Source organism: Culex quinquefasciatus, chromosome 2 (genome assembly GCF_015732765.1).
Source record: "Culex quinquefasciatus strain JHB chromosome 2, VPISU_Cqui_1.0_pri_paternal, whole genome shotgun sequence".
Taxonomy (NCBI): Eukaryota; Metazoa; Arthropoda; class Insecta; order Diptera; family Culicidae; genus Culex; species Culex quinquefasciatus.
In genome coordinates this window covers 28813391-28827383 of record NC_051862.1, presented here as the reverse complement: position 1 = coordinate 28827383, position 13993 = coordinate 28813391, and the positions used below count along the sequence as shown (strand labels likewise).

General features: G+C 45.1%; 2 protein-coding genes across 9 annotated transcripts in view; both read left to right on the top strand.

Moving 5' to 3' along the window:
- The window catches only part of LOC6054789 (atypical protein kinase C), a 352606-nt gene that overhangs the window by 190129 nt on the left and 148484 nt on the right, over window positions 1-13993 (top strand). The window contains exon 1 of one of the 8 annotated variants that reach the window (XM_038254612.1): window positions 460-597. The exons of the other annotated variants lie outside the window; for them this stretch is intronic. Within the exon in view, the coding sequence (XP_038110540.1) occupies window positions 510-597 (88 nt within the window). The 5' untranslated portion in view covers window positions 460-509. Of the gene's footprint in view, window positions 1-459; window positions 598-13993 lie in introns of those variants that run through there. 8 annotated transcript variants of the gene reach the window in all.
- LOC119767081 lies at window positions 9561-12336 on the top strand. Its single transcript, XM_038254615.1, has 2 exons — window positions 9561-9789; window positions 9889-12336. The coding sequence occupies exons 1-2, from the start codon at window positions 9599-9601 to the stop codon at window positions 10268-10270; spliced, it is 573 nt and encodes a 190-aa protein (XP_038110543.1). The 5' UTR covers window positions 9561-9598; the 3' UTR covers window positions 10271-12336.

Genomic DNA, 13993 nt, shown 5'->3' with positions numbered 1-13993 from the left:
CCGTCTTATCTTATCACTTTTGACGCACGCACACACACACACACGCGACTGCCCCCCTCTGCAGTGTTACACACCGGTACTAACAGTCGCACTTTGTGTGTGTGCTCTGTTGTGATTCGCCACTTGCCGCTTGGGGCTAATATTTAGTACTCAGTCGATAATTTCATGATTTGCTGCTCGCGTTGAAATACTCGTTTAGAAATGTTCATTTAATTTTAGTTGTTTTGTTTTAGAAAATGTTGGATTTCTGATTGATTTTTCGAATATTTGTTTTAAATTTTAAAAAGATTTCCCCGAAAAAAAATTGGAAATTGTACCAATACTATTGAGCCACAACTAATATGAACTAGTGTCAAAAGTGTGTGCGTGTGTGGTGTAACCCGTCGCTGATATGCGCCACCGGCTACCGAATACAAGTTTTTCAATATTGTTTCTGCGATAAAATAAACACAGCAACAACAACAACCTCCGGCGGAAAAGTTTGTGCCTTTTTCGCTCCCAGGGATAGGATGTGGACGCTGGACTTTGTGGATACCGGATTGTTCTACACGTCGCCGTACGTGGCCGCCGCAGCAGCTGCCGGTTCCGGTGCGGAAAGTTAGTTTATTTTGTGTGTGTGTGTGTGTGTGCGCTTTGCTTTGATTTTTGTTGTTGTTTTTTTTTCTGCAGGAAGCGGTGGCAGTGTTGCTAGTTTTTGTTGTGTTAGTGGTGGTTGGTGGTGGAATTAAATTTTTAATTATATTTGCAAAGTTTGGCCCGGATTTGGATTATTTTTTTAGAGGGTGAGAAGAAGGGTTAAGGACGCTTATTGCATTAAGTCAGAGTTTCTCCACTCTCCTAGTTATGCGATTTATATTACCGATGGGTAACTTAATTAAGGGAAGGATGTGTGCTCGTTGCGGAAAATGTATACAAACTTTATGGTGAAGTTTTGGACGATTCAATTCCCATCTGCTCAGGATCACACACAAGCAAATTTGATTATACAAAATTGGATTTTGATATGCCTCATGTGCATAAACAACATTTTCATTTTTGTGATTAGTTTTTATATTGCCGATAATGCTTTTGGGTAATTCTCTACCAACTCACACAAAATCGGGAAAAGTTGCCCCGACCCCGCTTCGATTTGCGTGAAACTTTGTTCCAAAGGGTAACTTTTGTCCCTGATCACGAATCCGAGGTCCGTTTTTTGATATCTCGTGACGGAGGGGTGGTACGACCCCTTCCATTTTTGAACATACGAAAAAAAGAGGTGTTTTCCAATAATTTGCAGCCTGAAACGGTGATGAGATAGAAATTTGGTGTCAAAGGGACTTTTATGTAAAATTAGACGCCCGATTTGATGGCGTACTCAAAATTCTGAAAAAAACGTAGTTTTCATCGAAAAAAAAACACTTAAAAAGTTTTAAAAATTCTCCCATTTTCCGTTACTCGACTGTAAAAAAATTGGAACATGTCATTTTATGGGAAATTAAGAGCGAGTTTTTCACCAATGTGTAACAGGTCGTATCGAGGTGCTCCGATTTGGATGCAACTTTCAGCGTTTGTTTGTCTATACATGAGATGAACTCATGCCAAATATGAGCCCTCTACGACAAGGGAAGTGGGGTAAAATGGGCTTTGAAGTTTGAGGTCAAAAACCTAAAATCTTAAAATTGCTCGCATTTCCGTAAAACTTCATCAATTCCAACTCTCTTAGATGCATTCGAAAGGTCTTTTAAAGTACTTCAAAATGTGCCATAGACATCCAGGATTGGTTCGACTTTTCTCTTAGCTTTTGCAAATTACTGTCAAAAATTGATTTTTAAAACCTTAATATCTTTTGCAACAGCCTCCAACACCCATACTCCCATAGGTCAAAAGATAGGTAATTACATGGACTATAAGCCTATGGTATTAACTTTGGCCAATCGCAGTTTTTCTCATAGTTTTCGATTTTTCTAGAACAAACATTTTACAACGTTAGTTTTTGGCCGGTAGGCCTCCATAGCGGCACTTTTTAGTCTCAATTTTGTCATATTCGGAATCCTTGGACAATTTCACGTAAGTTAGAAGTATTGGAGTTGTAAATTTGATTGGAAAAATTGCCACTAAGAATGAATTAAAATATTTTTTAACAATTTGTTTAATTAGGGGTAAAACAGGTTTTCGCCTACTTGATACAGCATTTGACGTATTGATCACAAGGTAAATAAGATCTATTTCTTTTTTCAAAAATGTTTTATTTAATTATATTTTAAATCAAATTTACAACTACAATACTTATAACATACGTGAAATTGTCCGAGGATTTCGAATATGACAAAATTGAGACCAAAAAGTGCCGCTATGGCGGCCTACAGGGCAAAAACTAACGTTGTAAAATGTTTGTTCTAGAAAAATCGAAAAACTATGAGAAAAACTGCGATCGGCCAAAAAGTTAACACCGTAGGCTTATAGTCCATGTTATTACCTATCTTTTGACCTATGGGAGTATGGGTGTTGGAGGCTGTTGCAAAAAGATATTAAGGTTTTAAAAAAAATCCATTTTTGACAGTAATTTGAAAAAGCTAAGAGAAAAAGTCGAACCAATCCTGGATGTCTATGGCACATTTTGAAGTGCTTCAAAAGACCTTTCGAATGCATCTAAGAGAGTTGGAATTGATGAAGTTTTACGGAAATGCGAGCAATTTTAAGATTTTTTAGGTTTTTTGGACCTCAAACTTCAAAGCCCATTTTACCCCACTTCCCTTTGTCGTAGAGGGCTCATATTTGGCATGAGTTCATCTCATGTATAGACAAACAAACGCTGAAAGTTTCATCCAAATCGGAGCACCTCGATACGACCTCTAGAACAAACCGAGCAATATTTACAAATACTGCCTCTTAAATGTACTTTTCGAATCTACATTGACCCAGAAAGGTTATTAAAATTTTTCATAATTTTCATTAAAAAACAAAATTTTTCATTTGAAGATTTCGTGTTTTTTCTAACTTTGCAGGGTTATTTTTTAGAGTGTAACAATGTTCTACAATGTTGTAGAGCAGACAATTACAAAAAAAAATGATATATAGACATAAGGGGTTTGCTTATAAACATCACGAGTTATCGCGATTTTACGAAAAAAAGTTTTGAAAAAGTAACTTTTTGCGTTTCTCTTTGTTTCGTCGTCCGTGTCTGTCGCGGGTGACCATGAACGGCCATGATCGACGACGACCAACTTTTTCATCCAAAATTACTCAAATTTTAATAATTTCCAAACGATGCGTTATTTTGTATGCTTTTTGACTTTATTAGATTTATTTTTGTCAAATATTTAAACCATTCACAAACTACAGCATTTTTTGAAAATACTCAAAATTTGTCAAAATTTGCATTATGAGTATCAAACGAAGCGAAATTTGGTTTGCTTTTTTACATCAAGAGAGTTTATTTTGGAAAATACTAAAATTTTCAACGTATTTTTCGAAACTTCTCAATTTTTTCTATATTTGCAGTATTGGTATCACACGAAGCAAAATTTCACGTTTTTAGAGTTTTTCTTTTGAAAATACAATTTTTTTCCAAAATTACCGTGATTTTTCGAAAATACAAAAAATTTCGACATTTGCATTATGGGCATCAAACGAAGCGAAATTTGGTTTGCTTTTTCACATTATTTGAGTTTTTTTTTCGAAATGTATTTTTTTTATAAATTAACGTATTATTACGAAAATACTCAAATTATCAATAATTGCAATATGAATATCAAACGAAACAAAATTTAGTTTGCTTTTTCAATTTATTAGAGTTTTTTTGTAATTTGCAAAAAAAATCGTATTTTTTTTTTAATTTCATTTTTTCATTTGTAATATGGGTATCAAACGACACACAATTGATTCCCATATTTTAATTTTGAAAATTTGAGTATTTTCGAAAAAAGATACGGTACTTTGGAATTTTTTTAGTATTTTCAAAAAGAAAAGTCTATTAAATTGAAAAAAATATGCGATTTTTTTTTAAATTTGTAATATGGGTATCAAACGACGCAATTTTTTTAATGATATTAAGTAATGCAACATTTCGCTTCATTTGATACCCATTTTGCAAATTTTGAAAATTTGAGTATTTTCGAAAAAATGGGACAATTTGCAAAAGAATAGTATTTGAAAACAAACTAATAAATCCAAAAAGTATACAAAATTTCATTTTTTTGTACCCATTTTGAAAATCATGAAAATTTTAGTATTTTCGAAAAATACGTTTTTTTGTAAAAAATTTGTATTTCACAAAAAAACTCTAATAAGTGAAAAAAACATGCACAATTTCGCTTCAATTAATTCCCGTATTGCATATTTTGAAAATTTGCGTATTTTTTCAAAAATACGGTAATTTGTGAAAATTTTTAATTTTTTTTAAGAAACTCTCACAAATTGAAAAAGCACATGAAATTTTAATTCGTTTGTTACCCATTTTGCAAATTTTGAAAATTTTATTATTTTTTGAAAAATACGGTAATTTGTACAAAAACAATATAAAAAAAAATTATAAATAAAAAAGCACACAAGTTTCTTTTCTTTTTATACCCATATTGCAAATTATGAAAATTTTAATACTTTCGAAAAAATACAGTATTTTCTGAAAATTGTAGTATTTTACAAAAAATACTTTAATAAAGTGAAAAAATTTTTCGCCATGATCGTTATCGTCAGCCGATAATATTATCGACGATAATTTTATCGATTAACAACCTTGATGATTTCACTTTTTTTTTCACAGTAATAGCGGTAAAATTACATGAAAACTATCAAACTTTCATCCTTCCAAAATAAATCTTTTTTTACTATTGTTCGCGCGTGTGGTCGGTTCGGGGATTTCGGACCCAGAAAAACACCGTTTTTGCACAATTAAAAACACTTTATTACGCGAACAGAAATTACACAATTTATTCTAACGTGCAACGGTCGGGTGTAGTCAACGGTTTATTTAAGACTATAATCTAAAGGGGACAGTACACGGAGAAAAAAGAGTTCCCAAAATCGTGAACAAGCGTTCATGAAAATGGGAACCTCGAACAAAGTGTTCAAATTTCATGGTACGTTTTTCAAAATCGTACCATGGGATTTGAACACTTTTTTCGAGGTTCCCATTTTCATGAACGCTTGTTCACGATTTTGGGAACTCTTTTTTCTCCGTGTACATGAGAAGCGAGCCGGGGAGAGATCAAAAAGAGCGAGGATCACCTCTGCTCACTCTGCTCACTTCAGGGACAGACAGGGACGGAATAACATTTATTTGTGGATCACATTTAGGCTGGTAGAATTGGGAAATTGATCTCTCGCGCGATCATACCGGCCGCCTTGGAATCACTCGGATTCAAACATTCTTCTCGCTGTTACAACTACCACTACAATTCTCACTGCTATCCCACTGATTTGTTTTGGTTCTGTTCCTTATCTCTTATCCGTTATCTTCGTCTCTTATCTACTTCTACTGTTCTATTGTTACCCTAGGTCAAGTCTGCTTTTTGTTTGCTTATATACTACGATCGCGGCTGCGGCCGTCGATCGAACACGGACAATAGATATTGTTCTTCTGCTGGGCTGTAAACATCGTGCATATCGCTGCAGTCGAAAATGCACCGATTTTACGTCGAAATCTGCTGCTTTTTGGACCGGACTGGACCTCGGGCGATCAACCAGGATGCCGCGCTGCTGCTGGGGACGCTGCTAGGTCGATAGGTGCCGTGGTGCTCTGCCAAATCTTGATTTTGTCGTTCTTTCAGGTGCTGTCTCAACATGGCGTCGATCGAAAGCAGGTCGACCTTGAACTTGGGCTGGAACTGGGATGTACTGCTACCGTCTGCTGGTGTTGATTTGAAATGCTGCTCTGCTGTGCTCGATCGGTTGATTTTCTGCTCGTTGCGGGGGTGGATGCTTTGAAGGGCTGCGGTTGTTGTTCGACGGCGTGCCGCCGACGTTGGTTGTCGATTCGTCTGTCTGCTTGCTTGCTGCTGTTGATATGATATGTTTTGTGCTGAACGCAAAGCCACCGTGCGTGGGTGGCGCCGTGCGTGATCTGATGCTCTGCTGACTGATGCTATCGGTGACGCCGACGTCGGCGTCGATGCGATGCGAGACTCCCTAATCAGATGAGAGGGTGCTTTTTAATCGGAAAAATTATATTCTAAAACGACTTGCCTGAACTGGGGGAGACCTCCGTGGCCTCCCCCGACGCCTCCTGGCGTCGCTGTTGACCCTCAGCGGTTACCGACACGATGGTTCTCCGGGTGTACAGATGCTGCGATGACGGGGTTGGCTCCATCGGGCTGCGATTGGGAACGAGCTGGCCAAGCTCGCTGCTGGTCGTGGCAGATGGGACCGGGAGGACGTCTCCTCCGCTGTTGTCATCGTGTGCGTGTGTGTACCTCGAAGAGTTCCAAACGTGGAACAGAAGTTAGCTGAGTTCAGAACTGGGAGCAGTCATCTTGACTGAAATGGCGCTGGGCGCCGCTGTTTTCCGTAACCGTAATTATGCTGGGCCTTTGCCAGCTAGATCGCAAGCAAACATCTTCATGCAAACCACCACCGAAACAAAACAGGTTACCTCAGAGCATTTCGGAAAGTTCCGATCTTTTCAACGGCCTCCGAGCGCAGAATGACCCGCAGGTCTGGGCGCAGACAGGGTGGCGACTCTGGAGGAAAAAGATTCGGTGAACTTTTTGAAATTCAAAACAATACATAACTTAACTGGTGTGCGGAGGCCTTTCGACCTCCGCCGTTGGAGGAGTCCTAGTTCTCCCCTTGCGCGGTAGAAAGGTTGTCACGGATCGGCAGGATGCAGATCTTAGAGATCGCACGCTGATAGCTGCCGTCCTTTGTGCGCACCGTGACGACACGGATATTGCCGTCAGCTCCCGGGTGGATATCGGAAACGCGTCCGAGCTGCCACTTCAACGGCGGGAGGTTCTCGTCCTTCAGCAGGACCATGGTTCCGACAGCAACGTTGTCTTTTTGCTTTGTCCACTTCGTGCGGTTGTGCAGGTCCGACAGGTAGAGGTTGGACCACTTTTTCCAGAGCTGCTGCGTGTACCGCTGGACGGTTTGCCAGGCCGACAGTCTGTTCTCGGGAATGTGGTCGAGGTTTGGTTCTGGAATCGCAGTGAGTGGACGCTGGATCAGGAAGTGTCCTGGGGTGAGCGCTTCGAAGTATGCGGGGTCGTTGCTGAGCGGCGTGAGCGGTCGCGAGTTGAGGATCGCTTCGATCTGAACCAGCACAGTCTGGAACTCATCATACAACAGGGTGCGCAACCCGATCGTGCGTTTGAACAGCAATTTGAAGCTCTTCACCGCGGACTCCCAGAGGCCGCCGAAGTTCGGCGAGCGAGCGGGAATGAACTTGAACTCGATGCTGTCGTTCGCTGTTTCGCGGATGATCTCCTCTTCAAACTGCTGACTTAGGAACAGCTTGGCGAGTTCGCTCAGCTCACGTCTCGCGCCGACGAAGTTCTTGGCGTTGTCGCACATGACCAACTTCGGTTTGCCACGCCGGGCAGTGAACCGTTTGAGGGCCGCCAGAAATGCCTGCGTCGTTAGGTCTGCTGCTAGTTCTAGGTGAACGGCCTTGGTGACCAGGCAGACGAAGATGGCAACGAAGCACTTCACTGGGCGAGCTCGGCGCTGCGGGTACGCGACCTGGAAAGGTCCGCAGTAGTCAACTCCGACTCGTGCGAACGGTGTGCACGGTGTGACTCGTTCGGGCGGCAGATCCGCCATGAGCTGGTCCAGAACCTTCGGCTTGACACGGAAGCAATCGACACACTTGTGGATCACCTCGCGAACGAGATTGCGGATGTTGATCGGCCAGAACCGCTCACGCACAGCAGAGATCAACAGTTGTTGTCCAGCGTGAAACATGGCCTCGTGATAGTGTGTGACGATAAGCTTCGTGAACGGATGACGATGGTCGAGAATGTACGGATGCTTTCGGTTGTCCGAGACTGCGGCGTGCTGCAACCGGCCGCCGACGCACAGGATTCCATCGACGATTCTTGGGTTCAGCGCAGCGATGCGGGAGTTGCTTGGAATCGCGCGATCTCTGGACAAAGCATCGTACTCTTCCGGGAAGCATTCTCGTTGAGCGAGGCGCACCAGCTTCTTCAAAGCGACCTCGAGCTCTTCAGCCGTCAATGGACCAACTCTGCGACAGTGCTTGTTCGCCGCACGGCTGTTGAAACAGAAGCGGCAGATCACAGCGGTCGTCCGTATTGTCACGGGGTACGACGAATTCGCTGTGAACAGTCTGCAGGGCTCGGCGTCATGTGCAACTGCAGCGACAGCGTTGTGTTCCTCCAGTTCTTCGTGGTCGAAGTCTGCTGCGTTCGGCACTTGAGCGTGCGGCCAGTGCTGGTGGTCGAGACTCAGCCAATCGGGTCCGCTGAACCAAAGCTTTGAGTACTGCAGCTGCATCGGTGTCATGCCGCGAGAAATGATGTCAGCTGGGTTCTCTAATCCGGGCACATGGTCCCAAGATCCGCTCTCCGTCAGGTGTTGAATCTCGGACACACGGTTGGCCACGAACTGGTTCCATCTGGACGGTAGTGACGCAAGCCAGCAGCGTACGATCATGGAATCCGTCCAGAAGAATGCTTTGCCTCGGAAGTTGATGGCGTTGGCCACTTTCTCGTACAGATGCGCCAGCAGCAGAGCGGACGCCAGCTCCAGGCGGGGAATCGACTGCTTACGCTTCTTCTTCTTCAGGTTCTCGAGCGGTGCAATGCGGGATTTGGAAGCCAGCAAGCGGACGGTGACGTCGCCGTTGGCCGAAACGGTTCGGATGTAGATGCACGCACCGTAAGCGTTGACTGAAGCGTCGCAGAACCCGTGAAGCTGCACATTCCGGTCATCAGCACCTAAGCCAATCCAGCGGGGTATTGACAGGCTGTCCAGACCGGCTAGATTTCTGCGGTATTCTCGCCAGTACTCCTGCAGATCTTCTGGCAGAGCGGCGTCCCAGTCCAGTTCCATGCGCCACAGCTTCTGCACGAAGATTTTTGCTTGGACAACGACAGGACCGATCAACCCGTACGGGTCGAAGATCATGGCCATGTCTGAGGCCACGACACGCTTCGTGATCACGGAAACGTCGTTCCACTTTGGCGATCTGAAACGGAAGCAGTCCGTACTGGGTTCCCAGACGAGCCCGAGCGTCTTGACGGTTGCGTCAGACGTGTCCAGTTCAAGCAGAGTCCGTTCGTCGCGAAGATGTTCCGGGACGTCGAGCAGGATGTCTCGAGAGTTTGAATGCCACTTTCGCAACGAGAATCCGCCAGATTCCATCAGATCGACCATTTCGGCGACCAGCTCTTTTCCTTCTGCGACTGTGTGCGCACCTGCCAGCATGTCGTCAACGTAGAAGTCTCGTTTGAGGACCTTGGCAGCGGATGGGTGCGTCTTTTCTCCGATCTCACCGAGTTTTTGTAAGCACTTGGTCGCTAAATACGGCGCAGACGCCGTCCCGTACGTGACAGTGGTCAGCTCGTAGATTCGAATAGGTTCGTCCACATTGTCTCTCCAAACGATTCTCTGCAGTCTCTGGTCGTCAGGCTGGACGCGAATCATACGGTACATCTTGGCGATGTCAGCGACGATGGCAACAGCGTGGAGTCGAAAGCGTAGCGCAATGTCCAGTAAATCGTCCTGCACAACTGGTCCCACCATGAGCGCATCGTTCAGAGCAACTCCGGTAGACGTGCGACACGAAGCATCAAACACCACGCGGAGCTTCGTAGTGGTGCTGTCTGGCCTCAAGACGCAGTGGTGTGGCAGGTAATACGTTAACTCTCCCCCGGCCGTGTCGCCGGCAACCCGTTTCATGTGTCCCATGGCCTCGTACTCGTGAATAAAATCACTGTACTGTTGTTTCAGGTCTGGATTCGCTGACAGCCGCTTCTCCAGTCCCAGAAAGCGTTTGATGGCTGTTGATCTGGACTCACCGAGACGCTGGACAGCGTACTTTTTCTTGGGCAGCGTCACAACAAATCTGCCAGTCTCGTCACGAACCGTCGTCTCCTCGAACAGCTGCTCGCACGTGGATTCTTCGATCGAGTGCGTGCTCTTGGTGCGGCACGTTTCCAGTTCCCAAAATCTGGTCAGCAGCTCGTCGATTGCTGCGACGGATACGAGAGACGTCGATTCTGGAACGCTGCCGGGAAGCCGGCCGGAAATAATCCAACCGAACACCGTGTTGTGCAGCGTGGGACCGTCTGCAGCTGGTTTCACCCGTTCGTCCGTCAGCAAGTCCTTGTAGAACTCGGCACCGATAATGACGTCCACTGGACCGGTTTTGTGGAACTCCGGATCAGCCAGGAACATCCAGTCGGGCAGCTGAATTGTAGACGGGTCGATGTACGACGTCGGCAACGAGATGTTGAGCTTGGGCAGGACGTGGAACTGCATCTCCGACTCGTACGCTGAAATCTGATCGGAACGCGGACCGACATCTGCACACACGAGCTGAGTCGACACACAACGGGAAGTTCCGATCCCCTGGATCGGTAAATACGACGATTGTCGCTCAAATTTGAGTCTTCGCGAGAACTCTCTGGTCATCAGACAGTGCTGTGAGCACGAGTCAAGAAGCGCACGCGCTAGCAGCGTGTTTCCGAAGCGGTCTTTAATACGGATGAGCGCGGTTGACAGGATGATGTTGTGTGTGGGCGTGACGGGTAGTGCAACGTAGTTTTGGCTAGTGGTTTGTGGCTGTGTGGCTTGAGAGTCTGTAGTCTGTAGGTTAGTCTGATTAGCAGGTGCATTGTTGGCTGGAGTGTGTGTTGTCTGATTTGTGTTCTGTGGTCTGGGTTGTTGTCGCTGTACTGAGGTCGTCGCGGTTGGTCTCGACTGCTGTTGTGGAACGGAGGATCTCATCTGATCGTTGTGCAGCATCGAGTGGTGTTTCTGGTGACAGTGATGGCAAGTTCCTCCTTCGCACATCCGCGGGTAATGTCCAGGCTTCAGGCAGTTTCTGCACAGCTTGTTCCTCAAAACAGCGTCGCTGCGCTCCGAGATCGTCATCTTCTGGAACTTAAAGCACCGGAACGGGGTGTGCCACGGGCCGCTGCAAAAGTGACACTGGTTGCTGCTCCGCACAGCAGTGTGACAGACTACTGCTTTCGGAGGGCGCTGTTCTGACGGTTTCGCTTTCGCTCGTTTGATCGATTGAAGAACCGAACAGTGGCCGCGCAGGTACTCCAGTAGAGCCTTGTAGGTTGGGACTTCCTTGCTGTTGTGGTGGGTCTCCCAATTCCTAAGCGTGGCCGAGTCCAGCTTTGAGCACAGGACGTGCGCCATAACCGTACTCCAGTTGGCAGTATTTTCACCCATCTTGTCCAGCATCTGCAGATTTTTATCAAACTCACCGAGCAGGTGGCTGAGACCGTCGTACGACTCCTTGGTCAGCGGTTCCAGAACCAGAATGACATCGAGGTGGGCTTTCACGATCAGCTTCTTGTTTCCGTACTCCTCCTCCAGCGCGTTCCACGCGACGGAGTAGTTTTCTTCCGACAGGTCGATGCCACTGATCTCCAGCAATGCAGGACCAGAAAGTGACGATTGGAGATAGGTGAACTTGTCCATCGATGTCAGCTTCGAGTTCCGGTGGATGAGACTCTTGAAGGTGTCACGGAAGGTCACCCACTCGCGCAGATTTCCGCTGAAGTTCGGCAGATGAATGTCAGGCAGCTTGACGCGCAATGGAAACGAGGTATCCGCATCACCAACACTTGGAGCTGTCTGTTCGACGACCTTGACCGGCCGCTTCGCAATCAGCATCGCCTTGACCTTGCAGAATTTGTTGTCGAACTCCTGTACCACCTGTAGATTGGCCTCTTCACGATGTGACACGACCTCCTGCTTGACCTTCGGCTCCGCATCCGCGTACTTGGCCGCATCCTTTTCTTCCAGCAGCAACTCCAGCTTCGTCCGTAGGTCCGTGAACTCCTGGTACACGTCGTTCAGCATTCCGAGTCGAACTTCCAGCTGGCACTCGTGTTCTTCCGCCTTGTAGTGCTCGACGAACTGATTCAGCACCTCCAGTTTGTTCAGCAGGATCTCCTGCTTCTTCCGCAAAGTCTGCAGATCGCCCATCGTGACCACTGATCGCCAACTGAATAACATCCACTTTCACTTTCAGATTCACCGGAAACAGACAGATCGACTCGACGTTCCACGACGCGACCGCGCAAGACAGATTGCGAACTGTACGACCCAGTATTGACAGCAGCGACAGGGGAATCGACCAGGGAATTCCAGAGGACCAGACAGAACAACACAACACTCATGCAACCTGACCAGACTAATAAAAACTCTCGTGCAATTTTATTTTCAAAAGCCAACTTTATTTTCGTCCGCAAAAACCAAAACCACTCTACGTGCACAATACTTCCCAAAATTCCGTCCCGAAAGCTCCAGCCGCAATCAATCACGAACTCGAACGATGACGTCAGCCAACCGGTTGAGATGGTGACGTCGCGACGCTTGCCAAAGCGCGCGCACCGTGAGTCGCCGTGAGTTCCGCGATGGCGAAATCTTCTTCACCGCACTGCACTGATCGTCACTGCCTTTGTTCGGCTTCTTACAATGTACTATTGTGCCACTGTTCAGCTCCACTTTTTGGGATTTTTTCCCGTTTTTTTTTTTGCACTTTTTCGCGGATTTCCCGTGCACTTTTAGTCCGTTTTCACGCGCACCAAAACTGTCCAGGCGCGCTTCTGCACCGTACACTTTGCGCTGCTCTTCGCGAGCAGGCCAACACTTCGCGCACTGGACTGTCCGTTTCGCGAAGTGTCCCGAACCTGGCCAGACCGGATCCTTCGGATCCGGTTCGAAGGACCAAATGTTCGCGCGTGTGGTCGGTTCGGGGATTTCGGACCCAGAAAAACACCGTTTTTGCACAATTAAAAACACTTTATTACGCGAACAGAAATTACACAATTTATTCTAACGTGCAACGGTCGGGTGTAGTCAACGGTTTATTTAAGACTATAATCTAAAGGGGCCAGTACATGAGAAGCGAGCCGGGGAGAGATCAAAAAGAGCGAGGATCACCTCTGCTCACTCTGCTCACTTCAGGGACAGACAGGGACGGAATAACATTTATTTGTGGATCACATTTAGGCTGGTAGAATTGGGAAATTGATCTCTCGCGCGATCAACTATATAGCATCAAGATAAAAAAATCATTTTCCACGCTTTTCGTTCTTTGCCAGGTCAATTCCCAGCAATAAAAGGGTTCGATCAAAAATGATAAAAATAAAATTTGTTGAATTTTGTCGGTGATGTTTGAAAATTTATTTGTATTGAGAAAGAAAGGATTTAAAATTGTTTATTTTTATTACTGGATCATTTTTCCTTATTTTCAACCTTTCCGAAGGCATCAAATCGATCAGAAAAAATGTAGAAATGTTGATTTGCGAAATTTAACAATTACGCATTTTTTAAAGTTGTCCTTTACAACTAACCTTTGTTAGATTAGATTAGATTAGTTTAGAATGAAAAATAAAAATTTTAAGCGCTGATTTTAGTCAAAAATATCTCTTAAAAAATAGCTGATGCTAATAATTTTCAATGTTTTAGTCTCTCGGCTCAAGCCGGGTTCGAGGGGTGACAAAAGCTTTTATAAATAAATGATAATTATTCCATTTCCGTTCGAAGAACTGTTGAAAATACTGATATTTTCAATTTATTCAACGCGTAGGTGCATTTTTTAACATAATTTTTTACAGTATTATGCACCGCAATTTTCAATGTTGTGCTATTTCTTTTTTAAATTTCGCCTGTAAATTTCTTAAATTTCTTTTTTAATCATTGTTCTGCCATTTTAAGCTACTAAATTTTGTTTCTTTTTTCACTTCTTGAATTTTTTTATGCAACTGGCACCTTATGCAACACATGCCACTTTTCCGCTCCAGCAGCCTGTAGAAGCTGTGTTGCCCCAGCCGGATCGATTGACATAATCCCACGTGGCTCCAGGCCA

Bases quoted from the DNA above. Each gene is read 5' to 3' on its own strand.
- LOC119767081 (XM_038254615.1), top strand. From the start codon at position 9,599: ATGTCAGCGACGATGGCAACAGCGTGGAGTCGAAAGCGTAGCGCAATG. The intron at 9,790-9,888 runs GTAATACGTTAA...CTGTTGTTTCAG, and splicing joins AAGACGCAGTGGTGTGGCAG to GTCTGGATTCGCTGACAGCC.